Here is a 23,800-nt window from a genome sequence, read left to right as displayed (position 1 = left end):
CTGGAGGATCGGCAGGAGATGCCGTCGGCGTGGCATTCGCGAGCTCCGGTCAACAAGCGCTTATCACGTTGTCCCCAGTCCACCAATTCGTCCTGGTGCTCATTATCTGCGATGTCTTCCACCCCACTGAACCTGGACGAAGAGGCTCGGCTATACACAACTAACGCGGAACGCGAGAAATACGGACTTCTGGCTACTCTGTTTGGGATCATTGTCGCGCTGGAGTACCTCGAGCGCGCGTATGTACGGGATTCGGTCACCGCTGCCGAGTGAGTAGTACATCTCCAGCCCGTCTAGCCTCCTTCATGAAGACTGAGGAAAGATGGGCTCCATTTGATGAGATGAGGGATGCTGAGTGGTCCGGCCGAAGAGGTATTCTCCAGCTTGCACGCGACTACTGTCGCAATACAAGACCATGCTGAAGCTCGTCGGGGACGACGTGCCGTCAATTGAGCAATTCATGTCGAGATTTCGGGTGAGCACTCCAATCTCCGTCCATGGAGTTCACGCCGTGAACCCTGCACAGTCGTGAGGTTTCGAGACTGATGTCTCTTTGGTGGATACTTCATAGATGGATCACCCAGCCGCGCTATACCGAATACAAGTGGGAGTACCCGCTACGGTCGAGCATTCTAGCGAGGCCGGGCCTGAGACGTCCAAATGGGTGGCAGAAACGACACAAGTAAGTCTAGTCCGATGTCGCTCGCAGGTCGCGCAGCGTCACCGAACGCCTAATCGGCATCGACCGTGGCCGTTCCCTCGCCTGTCCTGCGCGCATAATCACCCCACCAACTTTAGACTCATTACTAACATCATGTGTTCCGTGTTTGTTCTGTTCAGTGGTTTATCACCTTTGCCGATGCCTTGAAGTTGGGCATGCGCGCCAAGGATCAACTGCACCCGCACCTGCAGGAGCTAGTGACGAGCTATGCACGCTTCAAGGGGAGCAAGGACTGGGAAGGTCGCAGCAAGATGGTTGGATGGTGAGTTCGCACCGTTTGAAACAGCGCGCCGGAGCGTTTGAGTGAACTTGGGCGGGACGCCACATACAGGCTGATCACCCTAAATGGAATGAAGGCGTCGGAACAGCTCACCGAGGAGCAGGTTCGGCAGGTGAGTGCTATGGCGATGCAGGGAGGCCATGTCATACTGCGGCGGAGCACTGACTTTGTTCCGGACAACCGCAGCTGTCGTTTGACATTGAGCACGCTTATGGTGAATTCATGAGGAGTCTAAGCGGCAAGGAGGACTAATCGTAATCCTGATGTGATACGACGGCTTTCTCGGACACCTGCCGTGCCGATGCGTCGATGTATGTGTCGTTTGTCGCCGAGAGGCGAGTGTTGCTGTACTTTCTATACGATCGCGTGACATGCCTTTGAACGATGGCTCTGCGACTCGTGGGGGCTGACTTGGACTATACTGTCGGCCTGCGCTTCAGGGCGACGTTGTGGCGCGTATCGAACGGTGCGTCGCCTCGTGCCCTGCATACCCTACATCGAAGCTGTAGGTCGTTGGTTATTCCATTTTTGTTCTCCTTGCTGTCGTCTCGCAAGCCATCTTGTGTGAAGCCGCAATATTGCATGAATTGGACAGAAGTGCTTGAGACTTCCTTGTGAAGCACTGCCGGGCGGCTCTTGTGCCGCGGCTCAGGTGCTCTGTTCTGCCCCTCGGCCAGTGTGTGACTCTTCTCTCGTTCTATCGTCCACACAACGTCTCCTTGCATCGGGCCTCAGTCTCCCTTGAGTGTCTCTAGTTGAATCAGACAACCCCCTCAAGATCTATGGTCGCTATTCACAATCCCTTCCGCACTCCCACGGTGACGCCTACCCCCACAGGGCGCACCGGACGTTCCTCTCCCCCACTTCCTTCGCCTCCCGTAAATGACGACGTCCCACCTCCATCCTCCTATGCACCACCTCCCGGGCCACCTCCGGAGAGGGTTGCGCCTACATCGACTCCTCCCGAGAGAACAGGGGGCTCTGTAGCGGAGCTCCTGAAAGAAGAACTACCTCCTGCTTACACTGCTACGCCCAACGTCCGTGAGGGCGAGACTACTCTCGAGCTCGGCCCGCGAAGGCCCTTCCAACAACCAGTAGCAACCCCAAGCCGACATCAAGCTCAATTCCCTCCTCCAACATGGGGGATGACGTCGCCGCAGCTTACCGGCGGCAGCAGCTGGTCCTCTTTCCCTGGCAACGTCCATCGTTCTGGATTCGCACCTCCCCCACAGCATCCTGTCCAGCGTTCACAAACGACGAGACTACGACCGCTGTCTTCTCCGGACGTCCCAAGCAATGCAGTTTCGGATTTCGCGCGCGATTTCTACGCGGCAGGCCCGGATGACGGCGGGCTGTTCGGAGGTTCGAGCTCGCAATATCAGAGTAGAAGTGCTGGTGCGTCACCCACATCCCCTTCGGCCAGCTCGCCGGCAAATCCTGGATTTGCGCCTGCACTGCACTCGTCCTCGTCCTCAAACGATGTGGCTGACGACGGTCGTCCGACTGACCGTCCTGTGCCTGGTCACCCACTACTGAGGCACGGCAAGGTACTGGTTTATCCTAATGGGTTTGAGTGTCAGAAATGTGAGCGCAATGTATGCCCGGCGGTTCGCCAGAGATGATTGACCATACCTATTTGTCGGCTCGGCGATTAGGTCGGAACACCGGCTACAAGAATTACGACCCCTCCCACCCATGCTCTCGTTGCTGGGATAAGTACGCAAAGCCCTACGCAGGCGCGATTGTGTACGCGCCATGGACACCTGGGCCTGACGGGCCATCAGCGTCGTCGTCGTCGACGTACCAGCGCCCGTTGCCTGTCTTCCGATCACCACAATCATCTCTACACAACCACAGCGCGTCATGGGCAGGTCCGTCCTCCGCCGCCCAGGAACTCTCACGATCCGCAACCACGTCCCGCGTTCCATCTGGTGCCGGCTATCCTGGCGCATCTTCGCGTGTCGTGCCCATCGCGGGCGGTGTTTTGCCAATGTCCTCGTACCTTGACCGTCTAGGTGTCGGGGCAGGAGCGCGGACCGGCTTCCCACCGCCATCGTGGGGTCCGGTCGGAGAGCTGAGTGGCGGCTCGCCGTCGTTGGGGAACGTCGTTGTGTACTCGCCTGGCGATCCGAGGATTGGCGGGCGGCTTTGTTGGCGATGTGGGGGCAGTGGGAAGACGTCCTTCTTGATATTTGACGAGGACACATGCGGCATATGCAACGGTGTGGGACGGACGTTCGTGTAGGTAGGAAGCTCGGGCGCGTTGCGATGGTCAACGGTATTTGCAACTATTGAACGTGGAGACCGCCAATTCTGAAGTCTGCTATCGGACTTACAGTAGTTCTCGTTCTCACAAATTTGCCGCTTGTACGATAGTCATGATGAACGCTCGGCATGGCAGCCTACGCGACGCGGTTGGATTGATAGAAGCCGTCTCGTCGGCTGTCACTGCGGTTTTGTCTTACTGAGAACATCTTTCTTCCACTATACTTCAGCTGGCACATGTCGCTACCCTTGACTATCGAAACAGCAAGTCAGCCAGATCATGAACCTGTGTATTACGTTGATGACCAGGAGTAAGTCAAACGTCCACTGAAGTCGCTTCTCCGTTTACTACACATCCAAGATTGATCACAGGTAGATCCACCAAGTCTCATGGCATCCGAAACGGGTGTATATGGCATCCCAGGTCTTCTCCTCATCAATCTCGCAAATCTCAGTGCACATCAGGTACCTAGACTGATGGATGACACCACGTTTGACGGTTCCAACTTTCCTCCACTCGGTCGCCTATCTACAATATGGTTCCGCTCTTGCCTGCTTCCGGTCTGTGTCTGCCCATTCGACAATTGGACTGTTCCTGATGTCCCTCGGCGACGGGCAGAAATGACGTTGCGGCACCTGGACGTGCAGTGAATTTGTCATGCCTCTCCGACGGACCAAGAGCCTGCCATTTCGCCATTTATAGTGTAGGGGGGAGGGCCTCCATCCCACACTCTCGCCCCTTCTCCTTTCTCTGTTATAACCTCGTGCTTTGCGACTTCGTCGTTCTTTATTCCTATCCTTCGATACGTCTGGGCCACAGGACGCGAGACAGCCGACGACGACAGTATCCGCTGCCATTACACCCGCCATGATCACTCCTTCCTTCCTTCAAGCCGCTCTGCTATTTCTTGCGGTAGCTGCACCTCAGGCAGCATACGCTACGCTCTACCAGAGTGCTGATGCCGCTGCTGCGAAGACCTCGCGTACGAAGTACGACTACATCATTGTCGGCGGTACGTCTTTCTCGGAATGGGATCTGCTTTAGTGCGCGTGAAACTTACTGTCTCTTTTGGTACAGCTGGTGCTGCTGGTGGCGTTCTAGCAAACCGGTTGTCCGAGGACAGCACCAAAAAGGTCCTTCTTATTGAGGCTGGTTCCAGGTACGGAGCGATTTTGGCCGCTCCTGTGATGGTGGACATAGTTATATCAAATTTTCAGCGACTATAACAACACTAACATTCGCATTCCGTGGCTTGCTCCAGCATTGACCGGGTCTACTTTCGTGAGCGGGGGAGATTGCGCGTTGATGAGCCATCGTTCTAATATCATTGGTATAGGACTGGAACTACACTACCACACCCCAAGTGGGGCTTAATGACCGCTCCATCGGGTATGCGCGGGGTAAGGTCCTCGGCGGGTCGACATCCATCAGTGAGCACTCCCTTCCCACCGAAACTGTTGAGCCGTACGCCAATACGTAGACAGACTACATGATCTACACCCGCGCTGCGGAGGATGATTACAACCGGTGGGCATCCGTAACGGGTGATAGTGGCTGGAATTGGAACAATATGTTCAAGTACTTCCTCAAGGTCGGTTGTTCTGGTAGTCATCTCGTGCTAACTTTCCACTTACTGTTTTACGTTCATTAGTTGGAGGATTTCACAAATTCGCCTCAGGTCGTTAGTGCCAGTACAAAGTTTGTCCCCTCGCTCCACAATACCACCGGTCCCCTCGGCGCAGGTCTACCAGAGGTCACCCTTGCCACGGACAACATTGGACTGCAAGCGCAGCAACAGCTTTCTGCCGAGTTCGCATACAACCAAGATGTGAACTCTGGTAACATGATCGGCTTCAGTACGTGTCTTGCCCGCGCATAACCTATTGCAGCAGACAGCTGACATATGATGATATCCATGATACAGGTTGGACGCCCTTTTCTGTGCGCCTTTCTCGTATAGTTGATCAAGTGTGTCATTCATTGACCCTCCGTGCGTGATCAACAGATACAAAACGGCGCTCGTTCCGATTCAGCGCGCGACTACATCCAGCCGGCGCTCTCACGGAGCAACCTCGATGTTATCGTGAACGCGCAGGTCACCAAGGTAGTCCAGACTACGACCTCGGGCAAGACTCCGGTTGTGCGCACCGTGCAATTCCAGACTGGCTCCGGCGGGAAGTCCTATTCTCTGACGGCCAACAGGGAGGTAATCCTCTCCGCCGGTGCTATTGGTAGTCCTCAGATCCGTATGTCTCCTAATCGACGTCACGACTCTTAGCGATATGACTGATGAGATGGGTCTCAGTACTTCTCTCCGGTATTGGCCCAGTCGCTCAGTCGAAGTCTCTGGGAATAAAGTCCCTCGTCGATCTCCCTGATGTTGGCCAGAACCTTCAGGACCATCCGTTGCTGACTACAAACTTTCAAGTCAGCTCGAGCGACACGCTAGACAATCTCATCACGAACACCACGTTCCAAACTGAACAACTGGCGCAGTGGGAAGCTACCCAGACTGGCGACTTCACTCTTGGCGCGTGCAATCAGTGGGCGTGGGAGCGTCTCCCATCCAATGACACCATCTTCAAATCCGTCTCGGACCCAAGCTCTGGTCCGACTGCGCCGCATTACCAGCTCATCTTTTCGGTAAGGGATCTTGCGTACTGCTGCACAGACTTCGCTCATTCATAGCTGCTCTAGGACCTGTACATTGCGTTCGCCGGGGGGTCGCGACCGGATGGACATTTCCTTACTCTGATCAGCAACCTGTACACGCCGGTTTCTCGTAAGCATCCGCATGGTCGTCTCTGCTAGAACGTTGCTAATGATCTGTCTCCACGTGGGTAGGTGGGAATATCACACTTAGGTCCACGAACGCCTTTGACTATCCCATCATCAACCCAGGTCTGCTCAGCGACAAGGGCGGATTCGACATTCACGCTATGACCGAAGCGCTCAAAGCCGGCCGTCGCTTCCTCAGCGCGCCAGCTTGGAAGAGCTGGATTGTCGGAGAGTTTGGCGATTCTGCGAGTGCACAGACGGATGCGGAGATCGAGTCATTCATTCGCCAGAACGCTCTCGTTGTTAATCATGTCTCGGGTACGGTCGGCATGGGCAAGGCGAACACTATTGCCAAGGGCAGCGGAGCCTTGAACCCCGACCTGACTGTGAAGGGCGTGATAGGTCTGCGCGTCGTCGATGCTTCTGCCTTCGTAAGTCTACCCTTCTCGTCTGAAAGGCATAATAGGTTGCTGATCGGATCGATTAGCCCTTCATCCCCGCCGCGCATACACAAGTCCCGACGTATGCTCTCGCTGAGCGCGCTGCCGACCTCATCAAGGCTTGCGACTAGGTCTTATTGTCGAACGTCCGCTCAATAAGCGTAGAGTTGTCAAGCAACATAACTTACCGTTTCATAGTGCTCCCCAACAATCATTCCATTCCTATCGCTTTTTAATACCGTATCCTGCTTTCGTTACATTCTTCGTGTGCTCTACCTAGGTATGTTTTGGGCCTCGTGATGTCTTTTGGCAAGCCTACAAGACTCCATAGCTTTGGGTTATTCGCGAAGGGAGTCAGTTTTGTTTGTTGAAATTAGTGTACAAATGTACTGCTACCAGTAGCAATAATATACAAGCGCAATGCATCTCGATACATCCACACCCGCTAAGTACTCCGACAGAAATTCACATACGAGTGTGGTGAGGGATGTATTTGACAGGGTACCTGCCTGATAAGTTCACCTGCGACGCCGCTTTATAACGAGATCGGATATAATAGGTAAACAGTGACCAGGAGTCCGCAAGGATCGCGGTTTCGGACGAATTTTTCATGGCAGTGACAGCTGAATGTAGAAGTGAGTGCAAAGTACTCCAATTTACCAAGGAGTACCCAACTGCACGTGGCCATACGTGCAGCTCTTTGTTTCAGTCCTAGGCGTGTCATCAAGACAAAAGGAGAATGCGGCTCATGGACTGTAAGTCAGACGCCGTATCTGGCAATATTCGCCAGAACAGATGACAATGGCGGAAGAATCGCTGTGCAAGAGACGTCCTTGAATACCAAAGAGCATGTCCTGCACTACCTACTTGACTTGACATGAAGTCGTGTGATGTCATCGGGTAGTGTCCAAAGCGCAGTATGTCACATGTTGTCCATCCTGGAATTCCGGCCGTAGCCCAGCTACTCATAGTCCAAGGAGAGAAACCAACTTGTCAAAACGAGGGGTCCCAAGGCCCGTCACCTGCATCACCAGGGGCGTCAGTCATGTGCGTAACATCTACAAGCAGACCGATAAGACATACTGGATCCCAGCCAACCTCGGCATCGAAACCTTGCACAGTCTCGGTGAAGCTGCAACGGGCCGAGCTATTCCCCTTCGTAATATCCGTGAATGCCAGGAAGCCCCCACCATACAGCCACGGGTTCAAGAACCCCAGCGGGGGCCGCCCCTTATTCAACAACTTATCATTTATTAGCGCGATGATGCTCGCCATGGTGGGGCTCGACGCGCTCGTGCCGAACAGGGGGAATGGCCCATCTTCAGAGACAATGAACTCGTCTGCCTTCGCGGCGATATCCGGGAACGCGCGCCCGCTCGCATTGTATTTGCCAGCATTCTTGTGGCCGTGACGAGCGAGGTATGTCCCGACGGCGGCGGCTTGGTAAGGCGGGCGTGGGTAGTAGTTTGAGAAGCCGCCGGATGAGCCGGTCCATGCCTCCTCGGGGGCAAAACCCTGCGTACCACCTACAGACGTGACGCTGTGCGCTGTGAGCTTGAGTTCCTGCAGACGTTGCGAAAATAGACTCACAAGGGGCAGTTAGAGGGGAAAGTCGGCTGGAAATTTGTGTTGTTCCCTGACGGACATCCCGGGCCGCTATCTCCGGAAGCGTAGAGGATTGTCGTGCCGCGCGCACCAAGCTGTGCGTAGACCTGACAGAGTCTCCTGAAGAAGAGTGAGCTCCTTTCCTTTCGTGTGCCCGTGACGGACGTACTCGGTAAGCTCAAAGGAGATCGTGCTTTCTTGCTGTCCATAGCTAGTTGTCAAGACAAGAGGAGGGGCATCAAGACCTAAAAGAAGGTTCGCCTCGTCGAGATACCCCCCTAAGGCATCATTGTTTTCCGTGCCGATGAAGTAGTAGGTGACGGGCACGTTTGTTGCCAAACCAACAGTATACTGGATGTCGAGCTCCTATAGTGATGGCCAGGTGAGTCGAACCAAAATAAGCCTAAGGTGGCGATATATTCTTACTCCTTCAGAGACCGAGGGGACGTCCTGGTCGTTGGAGCCGCCGTCAACACCAACTACGCTGAAGTTCGTCGCCGGGTTCATGTCAGGGCGATACTGCTGTAGGAAGGTCTCCAGGAAGGCGTAGTGCGCATTGTTTCCAAAGAAACCTGTGACTCCGAGCGAGTTCTTCTTGTTTGTTGCGGGGGCAGTGGGAATCTTGTACAGGTCCTGAAGACACGCTGGAATCGTACCATTCGCGCAGGTCGAAGACACGTCGCGCTGCACCACTTCATGGATTGCACGCTTCATCTTCGCCGCAACGGGTGCAATGCTCGCAGGATCCGGAAAGCTATGTATTCGAGACATTTCCTAATCAGTCCAGGTGCAAGGGTGGGTACAAAGGTGTGCACGTACGTGACAGTCGGATGCACGAGGTCGACATGTCCCCGCAGACTTTCCGGGAGCGAGTACGAGAGAGTGCGAATGAATTGCCTCCCAGAATCCCGATGCGCGAACGTCGTGAAGTTGGCACCGAGGAGGGCATTCGCTTTGCTGACAGGCACGTTGATGCTGATCCAGTCGCCCGCAGGAGAGAGCGTCGTAACGTTAAAGCCGTTGGCATGCAGCCAGGAATCGACCACATTCTTGGTGTCTGAACTTGGGGCAACGAGTGCGTTAACCTTTCAAACGAATGTACATCAGGTATACTCGACTCGACGTCGTTAGTCATGATGTCCACGTACCTCCGCTTTCGATAAGTGCTGACCATAAATGGCACTCGTCGGATCGCTCACGCTGTATAGTGCATCAACGATGGCATTTTTGTTTGCCTGAGCTAGCGCTATCCGTAAGGTGATTGTCTGTCCCTGCGGGGCAGGCCCCACCGAAGTGAAACCTCGCGGGGGGATCCTGATATTCTCATGGACTACGAAATTGGTCGACGACGTGGCGCACGCTAAGCCAAGATACGTGAGAGTGAGGAGAGCCTTTGCGAAGATCATAGCTGAAGGGGCGCGGCTTAAGCTCGAGAGCCGAGACTGGCGCAAGATATAGCAGAAGGCAGAGCGGTTGGTCCCGGCGTCGGTGACCGACGAGTGAAGTCAACCCTCCAGAGGTCCGAGGGTGCGAGGATGACGGCACACGAGGCAGCTGCATATTTAAATCTATGATAGAAGAGAAGCTTCGCGAGGCCCTGAATTACCCGCGTGCAGCAAGTCTCCTGCCATCATCCCTGCCGGCACGCACTTTGATAGAGGAAGACTGCTTCCGCAAACACACTCATCTCCAATGGTCTACCAGCCGGCTGACAGCGTAAGGAGCAACTTACTGGACAGCCCTCAGATCATTTGTAGTCCTCCGACTCCCCCTCCCCCAAAGCTGCTCGGCCACGATGGCTCGTTTGGTTGAACTAGTGTCAGTCCCCAGCAGACTGACTCATGCTAGAATGCGGGATTCTGCCATTCCTTTGGGTTGGCCGTATGTGCCGATGTTTCAGAGTGAGCTTCTGGCATCATGTCAAAGTCCGACCATCAATAGTAGTTATGTCGCGGTTCCGCGGTGAGAGAAGAGGCTTTCGAGGCATGAGAGGTGTTCGCTGGCAAGCGCGTCGGACCGAAGAGCCTCGGCGTTTGCCAGAAATCCCTATATGGAAATATGTCGCGACGTCCGAGTCTGAGTGCTCGAATTCAGAATATCTGCGCCGTTCGGGGACGTACGGCATCCACGAGCATTCGAGAGTGCAAGGGTACATACCGGGCTTCTAAAAGGGAAGAAGTCAGTGCTATCGTCAAGCGCCTTAGCATCGTCGACACGACAAGCATCATATATATTCCGCATCTTAGCCTAGAATTATGGCACGACTGACAGCTAGCGAGTACCGTCACGGTTAATATCGCTTCAGGGTTCCCCTTCTGCTACTACTGCGTCTCCGTGGTTCGACTCTCCGGGGAGCTGTCTGTCATTTACACTGGATAGAGAGCTCTGCTGCACCCGCTCCACTTCTTCATGATATGTGCCCATTGAAGACTCGGAACGCGCTTTCTGCACGATCACAGGGCGAAGTGCTACGATTTCTGCTGCTGAGAAGCGGCCTTGGGAGGGGCCTTCGATCACAGACTTTCGGGCCATTTGCAGGATTATGAGCGAAAACACGAAGCCCTGACCACACCGCATCAGCCTGAGCTTGCTTGAACATGTGAAGTGAACGAACTATGAGCGGAGGGAAAACGTTCATGCAAGTCACAAAGCTAACTTCGGTGCCGAGGAAAAATGTCACCAGAAGGGATATGGACGCCATGGAGTATATGGCTGCGGACTGAATGATGGCCTCGAAAGCCCGACGGTACCTAACGAGATTGAACATCGCACGAGAGTGCCACTCCCAATGATATTGTGTTTGCGCCCCTTTGGTATTTAGTATGCGCCACATTATAAGAGCTTGATATGATCGTCAAAGATCGTAGTTGCCACCCAAGCGGATGGCACATACCTGAGGCGAGGGCATTGCTCAAGAAGGAAACTCCAAAGAATGCTATGGGTATACGAGGAAGAAGGTATCCGCAAGCTATTCAAGCAAACAGTCAGCAATATGCAAAGCAGCGGATTCAGGATCAGATGTGTAAAACTGCCTCAAAAGGTGCACGATGCAAGGCAAGCAGATATAACGGGTGCCAATAGGTGCGTGAACTCAAACCACTACTCACCGACATCTACGACCAACATGGCTATTGGAATTGACTTTCCCCAGATATTCTTAATGTCCCAGACTACAAATAGGCGGTAAACCTGCAGCAAGCCCACCATCAACATACTGAACCAGAGCCGATAAGTAGAGACTTACTATGAAGATGTCTCCAATCACGGTCTGCGTGACATACATATAGAACTGCGCCAATCCAACCGGGGAGGAGATTGGGTCATTCTGGAATATGGCGTCGATCATATCACCGTCCGATGGACTGAAGTCCGATAGAACCATCCGCGTTGTGAGAGCTAGATGCTATCGAAGGTGTTGACTCACAACTGCGAATTCTCGGCAGGGCCAGAGTACTCACCGCTAGTGCTAGCACAAACATCAGAGCGTTCAATGCGAGAAGCATCCTATTGCGCCATAGATGGGTATGCAGATGTTTCTCGATAAGTAGGCACCAGGTACCCATGGCGCTGGTCGTTGCAAATACTCCAAAAAACGCGGCTTCCAGGAGTAAACCGATGATCCGCGAGTTAGTGAAGGCGCTAGGGGCAAGATCTAGTGAGCAGGAATTCATGAGGAGTAATGCGGACAGGTAATGGTCTTGTCAATCCGTGGTATACGACGTGGAGGGGAGACTTGTCAGGATGAAGAGGGAAGCAGAAGGCATATATCAGCAGCTTGTGATGCGTCATCGAATGCCGTGAACACGAGTCAATAAAGCTCTGTACTCCAAGGCCGCCTGGGGTATGAAAGGAACTTGGATGCGAGATGTACGGAACAAACCTGCTATGCCACTGAAGCGCCGTAATCCGGTGTTGGGGAATCTGGTGGGAATTTTGGCATCTTTGCACATACACTTTACAGTTCAACACAGCTACGATGCGACACATAAAACACTGACCATAGCAATCTGATACGAGAGGCGAAGTTTTGAGGGGCCTTCGAGACACACGATGACAAAACGGGGGTGAAGCAATCTGGGATATGAGAGGAGACAATGTATACCTAGAACGTGTCACGCGTGCGTATAGTATAGTAGCCAGACGTCTGTGGGGCATTGTACAGTGCGAATACAGATCGAGAGAGACGTAGCACGTGAATCAAACACAACAAGCACAGTGCAGATAGAAACGAACACAGCGCGAGAAGATGCAGTGGAGAAGACTCAGAGCCGAAAGCAGACAGGCACAGCAACAGCGCGCCTCTAATATGTCGGGTAGATGTCCCCCGAGTCCCGTCGCGCATGGCCCTGCTGTCCCGTCCCGGGAGTGGTCGGGGACATCGGGGACATCAAGCCATCCGTCTTGAAGTTCCCTTGGGCGTCGAAAAAGCCTGTCTCGCGCATGAGCGACGTCCACTGGTCGCCAAAGTCCCCTCCCCCAAACGAGCTACCGAAGATGTTCGTCCCCAGGGGACCCATGTCCGGCTGCCCCATCCCCATCGCGGCGAAGACCAGCGACGGGTCCGCGAGCCCAGCCGCGACTGCACCGCTATCGGGCAGCACGTTGAAGAACGCGAGCGGGTCCCCGACGGGTTCGGTACCTCGGCCTGTCGGGGTCGACGGCCCCGCTTGAGGCTGGGACTGTGGCTGAGGCTGTGGCTGGTGTCGGAGGCCCGGTACGCCAGCAGCGGATGAGGGCGTCCGCATGTTCGTGAAGGGCGACGATCCCAAGGCTGCGGGAGAGAACACCGACGGCGTGGTGTCCATCGGCTGCTGCTGCTGCCCATTGACCACCGAAATCGACGCCGCAGATGGGAATAACGACAGATACTCCATCAGCGACGGATGCACGTCCTCCATCTGGTCCTCCACCTGCGGCGGGAGCGGCCCACCATCTTCGCTCGGTGTCGACGCCGACTGGGGGCTCGCGACCGACGTGGGGGCAGGGGTCGTCGCCTGGCTCGGCGACACCGGCGTGTCCGCGCCTCCATTGACGCCGATGCGTGGCTTGGTGGGGATCCTGTTCTTGTGGCGGGAGAGGAACTTGTTTGTCACGACGCGTGTCTGGCCGCCGAAGATGGCGAGCTCGTCCTGAAACTGGTCCTCGGGGCCTATCCGGAGCTGGATGTCCAGGGACGGTGTCATGTGGCGGTTGCGGTATTCGTTGAACGCACGCAGGGCGCGCTCCTTGAGGTTCTTCAGTATCGGCTGTGGTAACGCATGTCATGATTCGCCAGATAGCAGGAGCGCTCGCGTCGGAAAGAGAACAAAGGACTACATATGAGGAAGGACGTACGAGAGCTTGACGGGCGCGGGGACTCAGCTGAGCACCGCGCTCGAAGAAGTCGACTGCAAGGTCAAGATCCGTGAGAGCGCTTGGCGCCATCGTCGCGTTGGGCGAACGCGTGACGGTGCTTCCCAAGATAACCTACGATTCAGGCGAAGGAGGGAGGGATAGAAGGGAAAACATCAGCTCCCGCAGACGAAAGCTTGGCGGGCAGATGTGAATACGAACAGCAGCCGAGAACGCGTGCGTCCACATGCCCCAGAAGCGACTGCATATCTCCGGACTGGGTAGGTGTGACGGAAACAGAAGCGGAAAACAGAAGCGAAGCGAATGTCAGATGAGCATGCGGATGAGCGAGACATATGGCGGAAATGAGCACCTTCGGTTCCAATGGTGGAGGAAGCTGCGGAGGAGAATCGAAGCGCAACGGTTGGCTGCGAGGAACGACGGCGCGTAGGGGCTTGACAACGGGTTCGTCGGATTGTCCAATAGCGCCTGTGCGAAGAATGTTCGGTGTATATGGATCATAGCTAGTGAATGGAAGCGTCGCGCATGAGCCGAGGTTGCTTGACAGATCGCTGAAAGGCACGCGAAAGGCGCAACGCACTGATGCTCCGGAAATGAGATAGGAAGAACGACCGCAAAACGACGGACGGATTGCTGTAATTGGCCTCGTCCGGTCGGAGGTAAAGTCGGACGTTTGGGAGTGTCGTTTGCCTGATCTGGCGGTCATATTCGAGAACCTTGGCGTACGAAGGTGGCTTGGCAGCCAGCACTCCGTCGACTACGGTAGTGTAGACATCGCGTGTGAACGAATGCTTGAAGGACCAATCTATCATTCGGAAAACAAGAGCGTTTAGTTAGCGACCGATCATCAGCGGTGTCCGATGACACTGACATCCGCGCAAGTTGCTTCCGCCGTCACCGTCATCGACGGTGGCATCCTCGTCAGTTGGTAGTTCGCAATCTATGTGACTGAAGGTCAGTGCTGGCGGACGCCCGAGGGACATGCACTAGGAAGCGTGAGCACAACAGACAGGCATAATATGTAGGTTAGGGCGCACATGTATCATCTCCAGACTGAATAGTTCCCAGAATAGATTCCGTCGTCTCTGGACAGCTTTATCACTCAACTTCCACGCTGCGCTATCGCGGTCTATAGAAGAACCGACAGATGAACATCGCCGCGGAGAGCCTATATGAAAGTTACGCACGCAGTCCGAGCTGTATTGACCCAATGACGGATTGAGTCATCTACTCACTCAAGTGAGAAAGAACTCACTCACACTTTGTGCGATCTTCCCAGAGAGCGAGATGATGCGCCATGCGCTCTCCAGCGACCACCGTTGGGAACACAGACTATGGTACATCGCCATATGAATGAGCGCTTGTACCGTTTCGATTTCCTGCGAGTCGAAGATGGAACGGAGAGACAAAGCAGCCCTTCCTAGACGATAGTACAGCTCTGCCTCGGCACTACACGGTGGCAACGTGAGGTCTACAAGAGAGCCCAAAGCGAAGACGAAGAAGAGGACGGAGAGCAGGTGGGGGCATCTGCCTTCCTCGTCCGTAGTGCCATCTCGGTGATATACATTTTTACTCGGGTCCTTCTTGCAGTTGTATATGGGTATCAGAATGTCGTTGATGAGCTCATCTCGCTTGATGGGCCGACACCACCAGGTAAGATGCTCCAGATACGTCTCACACAACGCCCATGCCCTAGGCTGAGGCGGGAGGTGGGCCTCGAGCTTGAGCATGAGAGCATCCGTTCCTTCCTCGATAATAGAGACCGGGAAGGCGATTGCTAGATTCGCTAGCTCAGGCTCGATCGAAGGAACGGGACTTCCTTCCTCATCTGCACTAACAGCTTGCTATAAGGTGAAGTGTGATTACTTTCACGGAACTTACAACAGTCTGGCCACTCACTGCCAGCATAGTCTGCATCGAGAATGAATGACATAAAGTACTTTAGCTGCATATATGCATTGTTATATGGAGCAAAGGGACATACCTCGGAGCCTGCAGATCGCCCAAAGTATTTCGATTCCCCATGTTCGCCAACGGTGAGCGTGCCCAGGGCATCGATGGACGCGGACAACATGTCCCTTTGATGTTCGTCGTCGACCGTCCTCCTGACCTCGGGACCGAACTTGATGGTTAAGAGCTCGTCCCGGAGGAGCGGATGTCGTTCATGAGAGATGCCGGCCTGGAAGATGGCAAGTGCGTCCTCCAGCTGCCGTATGCGTTCGCTCATCTCGGATATCTTCCGATGGAGCTGTTCCGTGTCCGCAAGGATGAACCTAAGCGACCGCGTACCCCGCGCATACACACCCGCACACGCGGCGTGCCGTGACGCAGGGGGTTGAACGAATGCAGTTGGTTAGCCACAGGTCCCGAGAAGCCTCGCTTCGACGCGCGGCCGCCAAGTAGTGCCGATCGAGGGAAAGACCGGTCGAAGCCGCACGCGCCGCGGGCAATACATGTGATGGGCTAACACAGCATATGTACACACCTTGTGCCTTGTCCTGCAGATAGACTCCCTGCGAATGCAGACCACGTCCACCGCCGCACAGCGCGTGTGAGCCATCGCGTCCTGAGCACGGGGATCCACACGGTCCCACAAGGACAAGCAGGAGACGCACCATTGGGGCATATGGAAGTGCAGCCGCGGCGCACGCAGGAGCCGCACGGGATCTTCTTGTCACATTTGAGCTTGAGCCTAGAAGGCCGCGTTTGAGCCACACAGCAGTGAAAGGACAGGGACGCTTCTCCCCATGCGAGGAGCAGCCGTAGCGGCTGTGGTCCGATAGCAGCGCACGAAGAAGTGGCACGCACCGTCTGCACTCTGCGCACGAGATCTCTCCTCTCGCCCTCTTGAGCTCGATGTCGTCGTCGGAGGTGAGCTTGCGCGAGTTCCGTCGTGGTTCCGCAGGCATTGGGCTGGACGCTTGTGGGATGCTCTAGTCAGTGGGCAGCATACGCAGAGTCGAGGGCGTGTGAGGAGATGGGAGTCAGTAGAAAGGAAGGGATTCTCGTAAACGCTGCCGGCTGAGTGCTCCGAGTCGTCTGCGAGGGCGCCTGCCCAATCCGGGAAACTCGGACTGCCGGATCAACGCAGTGTCCGCTAGCCCGCCAGCCAATCGCGATATAGCCGACGCGACACTCGGACGCACACTGGGGTGGCTTACTCACCACCTGTCGATCGAACCTCCGGTTGAGTGGAATGCTTGCTAACACAGCTTCCACGAGCCCATATCCACACCTCTCCGTCAATCCGCTGCATCTCACCCTCACACGTGCACTGCTGATTCGGACTTGCCAACACTGTTGCGGGGGCTGTAGGATCTATCGCGGCCGAAATTGGGGGCAAGGGCGTTCATGCAGCCGGCCCGTAACGTAATGACGACCACAATCTGAATCGATGGCTCGGAGCCCAAGCCGGGCGACCACCGTGCAGTCTTATGCCGAGCATGATGACTCGGGCTCAATAGTATCGCGACCCTGACGGTGAGTACGTACTTACCGCCGGACTACACCGGTATCTTGCCTCATGAAGCGGCTTCGGCGCCGCAAAACCTATAGGATGCAATTCAATGCGCAAGCTGCCAGATCATGGGGGGTACTACGTTAACAGCGTTGTGCCCGAGCGAAACTACACTAGTACGATACACCAGGAGCTATGGACCTGGAATATGGACATACGAGCCGATGAACAGAGATGACCGGTGTCATGGGTGGGACAGCCGAGCGGACGAAATCAGAAAAGTCCGCGCCCGCTGTAGCAGAGAACAGTGTCCGAATGTCCTCTGGAAGATTCTGTGCGAAGGGTGACAGTATACAAAGCGACCGACGACGACGATGGCGACACAAAGCGACTATACGAAGCGAGTTCCGGGTGCGATTCAGAACGAAGACGATCAGATGGTTCCGGGGCCAATCTATACACGATGATGCAGGAGGAGCGTGCGCGATGCAGGTGAAAGGGAGAGGAGAGGAGAACTCCGGGGTGCTGAGGGGTTAAACGAGATGACTACGAGGCAGCGTATGCAGCAAAGGGGGCGGAACCAGGATGGACTTGCGCACGACAGGCCGAAAACAAGCTCCCATGCTACAGGAACCCATTCTCGTGCATGAACGACGTCCACCGCTCGTCCAGCCTCCCATGGCGCGACGCCAAGCCCAGGTTCACCAGCTCCGACGGCGGCGCGAATGGCTGCCCGCCGTGCGGGTGCCCGTGCTGTTGGTGGGCATGGTGAGGGGGATTCTGATACCCAGCCTCGGCGTACCGCTGCAGGATGTCCGCCGACATCTCCGTGCTTGGCGGGTACTGCGAGCTGTAATGTGAATGCGGGTGTTGAGGTGGCACATGCGTGGTAGGGGGTATCTGGTCCCCGTAGCTCTGCGTCGGGGGCGCTAGGCCCGACGGCGAGTGCGAGTGTCCATGTCCCCCAGCCCACTGATATGACGACGAGCCCGCTTGTGGGGATGGCGGAGGTGGTGCGGACTGAGAGAAGCTGAGGCGATGATATGGATGTTGTGACGCGTGGGGGTGCGACTGCACGTGCATAGCTTGGTGTACTTGTTGCGACGGCTGGGGAGGATACTGGGAGGACACATGCGGAAGTCCACTGGACGACGCTGACGTCTGCCTGTGCATAGGCCACGCCTCCGTCAGCGGTACACCGTTTGGATCTGCCATCGGCACAATCGGAATTGAGGAAGGGGGAGTGATGAGCGGGAGGCTCTCGCCGGTGTGCAATGGCGGGAGATGAGCAGTAGGCGAAGGCGAGGGACGCTTAGAGGCGACGACGGCGGTGCGGCCGGCGAAGATGTCCAGCTCGTCCTCGTCCTTCTCAGTCTTGACGGTCCACAGCGCGCCGTCGTACATGGGATCGTTCAGCGCAGCCGCGAACGAGCAGTGCGCCTTCTCTCGCAGGCGCAACAGAATAGGCTACATGACATTTCGAAGCATGCACCGCACGGTTCACCATCCCGGACGTCGGTCAGCGCGCGATCATCGGAGGGGGAAGGCTGAAATAGCCGATATATCGTGGTAGGACTCACCAGCGCTTTCGCGGCACGCCGACTGTGCTTCGACGCTTGTGTAAACAGCTCATACGCTTGATCAAGCTGTGCAAGGGCCTGCGGGGCCATTGCCGAGCGTGGGCCGCGGGTAACCACGGTAGCGAACACGACCTGCAGAAAATCCCCATCCGCATAATCAGGACGGATTCCGATACAACGCTAAGCAAGATACTCATACCGCAGCGGAGAAGGCGAACGTCCAGATGACCCAGAAGCGCGCGCACATACTGGGATACAATTTGAACTGATCACGGACTACCTTGAGCACCGTGGAGGATGACCGATACGCAGCAAGGAATGAGTGCGCGTACGCGCTCCTGAGCGGATTCCTCGGACAGTCAATGATGGCCTGCGCGAAGAAGCTACGATGGAGAAACAAAAGGACTTGTTGTCCAATTTAGCCACCATCTATGGGTGCGTGAGGAAGAAGAGACGCGGTACTCACTGACTTCCCGCGAGTGGGAGAGGACGAAGCGAATCATGCTGTCCTGTAGCGGTGGGGGTTCTCTGTCGAGAGGCGTGTCGAGATCCTCCAGCATCGCCGCGGCGTCGGGCGGTATTGGGAACTCGCGTACTTTGCGATCAAGCTCCATGATAGTGTCGTATGACGGTGCCTCAGCAGTGAGCGTCTTCGACGCAACTTCGGCCACACAGTTCAATGCGAAACGGAAACCCCATGTCTCGACTGTTCGAGTTCGAGGATGCGGAGGCATTGAGGCGCAAGGAACGGAAAGAAACGATACAGAAACTCACAGGCTGCTTCACGTTCTTCACCAAGGTCCTCATCATCAGGTGTGGCAGTGGGCGTGGGGAACTTGCAGTCAATATACTCTCTCTGTATGACAGGGGGGCGCCCTGTCATGAGACTCTGCTGGACGTCAGCAAGTTGTCGTACCAGTATTCCGGCCCGTCAACTGACCTGCCACGCGTCAGCAACGAATAGATCCCAGAACGTCACTCTGCGCCGCTCAACAATCTCCGGCGAGAAACCAAACCTTGCACTGTCACGATCTTGACACGTCCGCGTCAACACCGCTTACATGGCACAGAGGGGATGAGCTTAAACTTACGCAATCCAATCTAGGAAGGCGATCACATGCAGAGTCAGCGCAAACATACCTCGGGTTATAACCCCGTACACCTACCGTATGAGAAAGCTGGCCAGCAAGAGTGACCAGAGCCCACGAAAACTCCATCTGATTATCCTGGCCACCAGGCTCATTGCCCACCATAGCCACGTAGATACTCTGCAGGTGGAGGGCTTGGATCGTGACAAGTGTGGGATTTGCAAGTACCGGGTGCAGACACATGGCTGCCTGAGCCAGCTGACAGTAGTGCTCTGCTTCGGAGTTGTACGGCTGCTGTTTGAGGTCCATGAGGGCTCCGATCGCAAAGCAAAGTAGAAGAAGCGCAAGGTCGTGCGGATTGCTCTGTTCCATCCTCGGGAGAGGGGCGTCATCGTCGGCCGCCTGCCTGTAATAGCGGGGAAGCATCTCGTCGAAGAGCTGTGTGCGTGGTACGCTGCGGAATAGCCAGGCGGCGTGGCTCACGTACGACTCGAGCAACTCACAGGCACGGGGATACGGGGGGAGATGACCCTCAATCAGCTCGTATACGTGATGAGGTGGACCCATGGGAGTGAAGGGGAACGCGTTGGAGAAACGTGTGATCTCGCCAGGGAGAGGTGGCGTCTTCGACCCCCGCAAAGATTCTGGGGACCTGCTACCGTTACTGGGTGACGACGGGACATCGCTATCGGACTGGAGACAAGCTGGTGAGAGCATGGACCGCGAGGTGAGAGGAAGAACATACGAATAGGAGATACTGGTCGCGGGTGCAGAAAGTTAGCTAGGGTTTCCGCGGACAGAAGCTCGGGCGTTACATACTTCGGTTCCGCCTGTGGGACCGAAGAACCTTGAGACACCATGGTCGGACATCGAAAGCATGCCGAAAGCTGAGACGACATCGCCTGAGGCCGCGGTCGGCTGCTCCGGAGCCAACATGTCGTCGTCCGAGTCAATATTTTTGTTCTTGGACAACCCGTCAGACAACAATGGGTGCGGCTCGTTCGAACTCTTCGCCTGCAGGATGGCGAGCGCGTCTTCGAGTTGATGTATGCGCTCACTCATCTTCGCTATTCGACGATGCAGGTGCTCCGTCGCAGCGAGGACAAAGCTGGGGCAATCCAATATCCATAAGGGACGCGCGCGCAAAGAGACAGAGAGGTATAACGTACCGAGTGCCCTGACCGGTCGCGAGGCTTCCTGCAAGAGAGTTGGTTAGCTCGAGCCCGACGGAAAGATGGACTGCGACGGACCATTAGGACACAATGCAGCACACCCACGGCGCTGTGCGGGCGGGGAGATTGAATACAGTGCCTGCGTGAGGCGCGCGCATGAGGAGACGCACCTGACATGACTGGCATGGTATAGTCTTGTCACAACGTATCTGCTATACCTTTAGCACAGCTATCTCACTGGGTCAAGAGGGACGCGATGGTTCACCTTCAGCCTGCAGGGTGACAAGTAAGGACAACGTTGGTGGAGGAGGAAGAGTGCGGTGATCGCACCTACGACATTCGGCGCACGAGATTTCGCCTCTACTCCGCTTTAGCTCAATTTCGCGAGCGTGGCTGCTATCGTACTTGATGTCCTCGGTGTCGCGCCTGAGATTGTTTCTGCGGCGCGCGGCGGCGGCGAGTGCATTTGGTTTGGAAGTGTCTGCAGGCATGAGAGAGCGTGGAAGGGAGACACAGCGGTGTGGCTGACGAGCGAGGGAAAGGAGGCCCTTTACAGGCTGCGGCGGATAATCAGTTTTGGGTTAGAGAGTAGATCACAGCCGGCGGGATGGGAAAGAGTGGATAAGATAGGCCGTGCAGTGCCAGCCCGACAACCCAAGCGTTCATTTCCTCCGCCGGGCCCACACTTTCCCAATCACCGGCCGCGGTCCCATCTTGCCCGAGTCCTCGGTGCCGCCCCCCGCCAGCCGCCCCGCAGCCCCGCCCAGGTCCCGAACTCCCACCCGCTCCCACGCACGCGCCCGCCCTCCTGAGCTGACAACATACAGTCTCATTGCTGACACCCTAGCAAGCCCCTGCGGGCGCCGTAGATCCCTCATCCCCAAAACAGGACACCCCGTTGTTTGCAGCAGAAACATCACCCTCTTCCCCCGCTTCGGACGCACACTGCGATCCTGCAGAACGGCTATGTATCGCATCCAGGCCTGCCTGCCGCAGCGCATGCTATTCATCCCATCTTCTTCTCTTCTCTCTCGTCGCGGTTGTGGTGCTAATAGCCGCCTGACAACGCCCTTTGGACCCCGCAGTCTGAAAAACTCAAAAGAACGGAGACATCAGATTGATATCCGCAGCCGGCGGTTGCGTCAGGTGAATGCGGCATTATTTGATTAAGTCCCTTGGCGCAAAAGCACCTCCTTTGTTGTAAGATTTCCCATTGCCATCGCTCGTCCCTTCTCGCTCCTAACAGGCCGCACGAGCCGCTTGCATTATTGTAGCGTGGAAACGTCGTTCTGATCCCGATCGAGGTCTCCTCCTCCGCAGTTTGTGTCACTGACAGCACCCTCAGTTGCCAGGCACGAATCCGACACTCTCACCCGCCCTCGCTCGTGCTCAACTGCTTATTCGCCTCACAGCAGAGCCTTGTGGTCACCGGTTTCAACATCCGAATCATGGAACTCCAGCCAACGTTATCGGAACACGGTACGACCATCATCGTTTGGCACACGCACACAAACGTCGTCTCGCAGATCTCGAAGGTAGCTCCACGAGTTCCCGTCGCCCAAGCACTCCCGAATGTCTTGCTATGAATGTTCACAGCATGGTCTATTACTCGAGAGCACACGCTCTCCACACTTCCCCACGAACAATCCTGGGAGACAAACGGAGGGCGTTTTCCATCGCTATATGCAAATCTAGTCCGCGGCGACAAAAGCAGCTCCAACCGAGTTTGTCTCAAGAAGTGCCTCTTCCAACATTCATCTTGCTCATCCGCTGATCCACCGGTTTGCACATTACTCATCACCTGCGCCATCATTACCTCACCCTTCTTCCCTTTCGCATTCCCAATTCCGCACGCTCCCAGCACCGGCCCGTCATAGTTGCCTGCACAACCGGTGGGGTCCTCCTCATGATGTCGCAGACTCCATGTTCCGGGACATTGCCAAAGGCGCAGCGATGTTCATTCGTCAACTGTCCCCGGTGAGAACGAACGCAAATTCGTGACGCACATGTTCTCCGTCGAACCTTGCTCCTTTTCGGGCCCCGCGCCGCCTCCGAGGAGGTGTCGATAGCAGCTCGCTGCTTGAAGCGGCCCAAGCCTTGCCCCCACCAAAATCAGAACCATCCTCCGTCTCTCCTGTGGGAGGGAATCCACGCGCGCAGACTATCTGATCAGCTACTCGCACCTACCGGCGCGAACTACTTACATAGCCCGCGGACAGCGATCCCAGGCTAAGGCCGTATGGTCACAGCCACACATTCAAGAGTGCCTAGGTCATGGTCATGGAGCACGCCATGACGAAAGCGGCAGGATTAAACGTGCATCCCTGACGGCATCTTCGTAGGCCTTCTCTCTTACGACTATTGTATCGGTTGCAGTTGCACCACGACAGCGGCTCTGCCCGGTTCAGGCAGAAAACGTACAGGAGGTGAATCAGTATGTTCTTTTTTCCCTCCGAGTCATTTCCTTCACGTCGTGCGATGTTGACTGTTGACGTCTAATCCTCAGAGGCACTGAGTAGTGCTCCTTCTGCATTCACACACTCTCAGCGCTTCACTCGCCATCATTTCTTAGCTATCCGGTTCATCTTGATGTCGTTCCACCAACTGCGGCTTTTAGCTGAGACTTGAACAATCCTTGATGGCCAAGGCAGGCGTTCGCAATCCTAATCCTGCAGACGCGGGACGGTGAGGTTTCGGCTGTCAAGATGTAACCCCCACCACCATCGCTGCGCTGTGCTTACGTTTGGCACACGGACACTCTTGGCGACCTGGTAAGCTTCAAAAGTACTCTAGTACCTCGGTCCACTACCCGCGGATCATCGTAAGCTCAGTTTCGTATTCGAGAACGGCCCGCAAGCACTCGTATGCTATTCTCAAGGCGCTCCGCGAATCAACGTAAGCCTGTGGGCCAAATGTCTCATACTAACATCGAGACAGCTGTACGTCTTTGCCTTCTTCCGGAGTCCCGCGGGGCCGTAGCGCTTGTGGCGGCTGCGCAAGCTCCCGCCCGTCCTGAGCCTCTACTTACGCACCGTACGGGAGCTCGCTACATTCGTCGACC

The 23,800-nt window shown here is 55.7% G+C and overlaps 6 protein-coding genes across 6 annotated transcripts; 3 read left to right on the top strand and 3 right to left on the bottom strand.

Moving 5' to 3' along the window:
- The first annotated feature begins 86 nt into the window (after window positions 1–86).
- DICSQDRAFT_81618 (vacuolar protein sorting-associated protein 28) lies at window positions 87–1,376 on the top strand. Its single transcript, XM_007363109.1, has 6 exons — window positions 87–269; window positions 373–475; window positions 572–682; window positions 841–983; window positions 1,053–1,113; window positions 1,188–1,376. The coding sequence occupies exons 1-6, from the start codon at window positions 112–114 to the stop codon at window positions 1,251–1,253; spliced, it is 642 nt and encodes a 213-aa protein (XP_007363171.1). The 5' UTR covers window positions 87–111; the 3' UTR covers window positions 1,254–1,376.
- Window positions 1,377–1,730: 354 nt separating this feature from the next.
- Window positions 1,731–3,670, top strand: DICSQDRAFT_101258 (uncharacterized protein). Its single transcript, XM_007363108.1, has 2 exons — window positions 1,731–2,585; window positions 2,657–3,670. Exons 1-2 carry the CDS (start codon window positions 1,784–1,786, stop codon window positions 3,244–3,246), a joined length of 1,392 nt encoding a protein of 463 aa, XP_007363170.1. The 5' UTR covers window positions 1,731–1,783; the 3' UTR covers window positions 3,247–3,670.
- A 464-nt stretch (window positions 3,671–4,134) lies between these two features.
- DICSQDRAFT_160139 (alcohol oxidase) lies at window positions 4,135–6,694 on the top strand (the record flags this gene model as incomplete). The annotated part of the gene is made up of 12 exons (XM_007363107.1): window positions 4,135–4,279; window positions 4,345–4,426; window positions 4,485–4,548; window positions 4,604–4,697; window positions 4,752–4,858; window positions 4,919–5,123; window positions 5,192–5,208; window positions 5,273–5,513; window positions 5,573–5,910; window positions 5,965–6,049; window positions 6,112–6,476; window positions 6,533–6,694. 12 exons carry the CDS (start codon window positions 4,135–4,137, stop codon window positions 6,614–6,616), a joined length of 1,827 nt encoding a protein of 608 aa, XP_007363169.1. The 3' UTR covers window positions 6,617–6,694.
- A 756-nt stretch (window positions 6,695–7,450) lies between these two features.
- DICSQDRAFT_101252 (family S53 protease-like protein) lies at window positions 7,451–9,496 on the bottom strand (the record flags this gene model as incomplete). Its single annotated transcript, XM_007363106.1, has 7 exons — window positions 7,451–7,507; window positions 7,569–8,025; window positions 8,076–8,210; window positions 8,260–8,456; window positions 8,517–8,844; window positions 8,910–9,175; window positions 9,239–9,496. The coding sequence occupies 7 exons, from the start codon at window positions 9,494–9,496 to the stop codon at window positions 7,451–7,453; spliced, it is 1,698 nt and encodes a 565-aa protein (XP_007363168.1).
- A 2,510-nt stretch (window positions 9,497–12,006) lies between these two features.
- On the bottom strand, window positions 12,007–16,419 carry DICSQDRAFT_178807 (uncharacterized protein). The gene is made up of 14 exons (XM_007363105.1): window positions 16,251–16,419; window positions 16,058–16,134; window positions 15,928–15,955; window positions 15,427–15,715; window positions 15,342–15,353; window positions 14,702–15,286; window positions 14,630–14,639; window positions 14,480–14,571; window positions 14,314–14,428; window positions 14,023–14,247; window positions 13,795–13,945; window positions 13,644–13,698; window positions 13,425–13,556; window positions 12,007–13,336 (listed from the first exon to the last, which is right to left on the bottom strand). Exons 1-14 carry the CDS (start codon window positions 16,349–16,351, stop codon window positions 12,392–12,394), a joined length of 2,817 nt encoding a protein of 938 aa, XP_007363167.1. The 5' UTR covers window positions 16,352–16,419; the 3' UTR covers window positions 12,007–12,391.
- Window positions 16,420–17,523: 1,104 nt separating this feature from the next.
- DICSQDRAFT_53831 (uncharacterized protein) lies at window positions 17,524–21,230 on the bottom strand (the record flags this gene model as incomplete). The annotated part of the gene is made up of 13 exons (XM_007363104.1): window positions 17,524–18,366; window positions 18,480–18,611; window positions 18,679–18,884; window positions 18,946–19,185; window positions 19,266–19,371; window positions 19,420–19,511; window positions 19,633–20,271; window positions 20,383–20,675; window positions 20,737–20,760; window positions 20,814–20,848; window positions 20,910–20,948; window positions 21,005–21,011; window positions 21,070–21,230. The coding sequence occupies 13 exons, from the start codon at window positions 21,228–21,230 to the stop codon at window positions 17,524–17,526; spliced, it is 2,817 nt and encodes a 938-aa protein (XP_007363166.1).
- Window positions 21,231–23,800: the final 2,570 nt, after the last annotated feature.

The sequence above is a fragment of the Dichomitus squalens genome (genome assembly GCF_000275845.1).
Source record: "Dichomitus squalens LYAD-421 SS1 unplaced genomic scaffold DICSQscaffold_5, whole genome shotgun sequence".
Taxonomy (NCBI): domain Eukaryota; kingdom Fungi; phylum Basidiomycota; class Agaricomycetes; order Polyporales; family Polyporaceae; genus Dichomitus; species Dichomitus squalens.
The sequence above is the reverse complement of the archived record's forward strand: the minus strand, read 5'-3'. Positions and strand labels throughout refer to the sequence as shown.

Coding starts and splice junctions, on each gene's coding strand:
- DICSQDRAFT_81618 (XM_007363109.1), top strand. CDS start 112: ATGTCTTCCACCCCACTGAACCTGGACGAAGAGGCTCGGCTATACACA. Junction 270..372: donor GATTCGGTCACCGCTGCCGA/GTGAGTAGTACA, acceptor CCGGCCGAAGAG/GTATTCTCCAGCTTGCACGC. Junction 1,114..1,187: donor CCGAGGAGCAGGTTCGGCAG/GTGAGTGCTATG, acceptor GGACAACCGCAG/CTGTCGTTTGACATTGAGCA.
- DICSQDRAFT_178807 (XM_007363105.1), bottom strand. CDS start 16,351: ATGCCTGCGGAACCACGACGGAACTCGCGCAAGCTCACCTCCGACGAC. Junction 15,956..16,057: donor CACTTCCATATGCCCCAATG/GTGCGTCTCCTG, acceptor CTGCATTCGCAG/GGAGTCTATCTGCAGGACAA. Junction 14,429..14,479: donor TCAGTCTGGAGATGATACAT/GTGCGCCCTAAC, acceptor CACGCTTCCTAG/TGCATGTCCCTCGGGCGTCC.
- DICSQDRAFT_101258 (XM_007363108.1), top strand. CDS start 1,784: ATGGTCGCTATTCACAATCCCTTCCGCACTCCCACGGTGACGCCTACC. Junction 2,586..2,656: donor TGGGTTTGAGTGTCAGAAAT/GTGAGCGCAATG, acceptor CTCGGCGATTAG/GTCGGAACACCGGCTACAAG.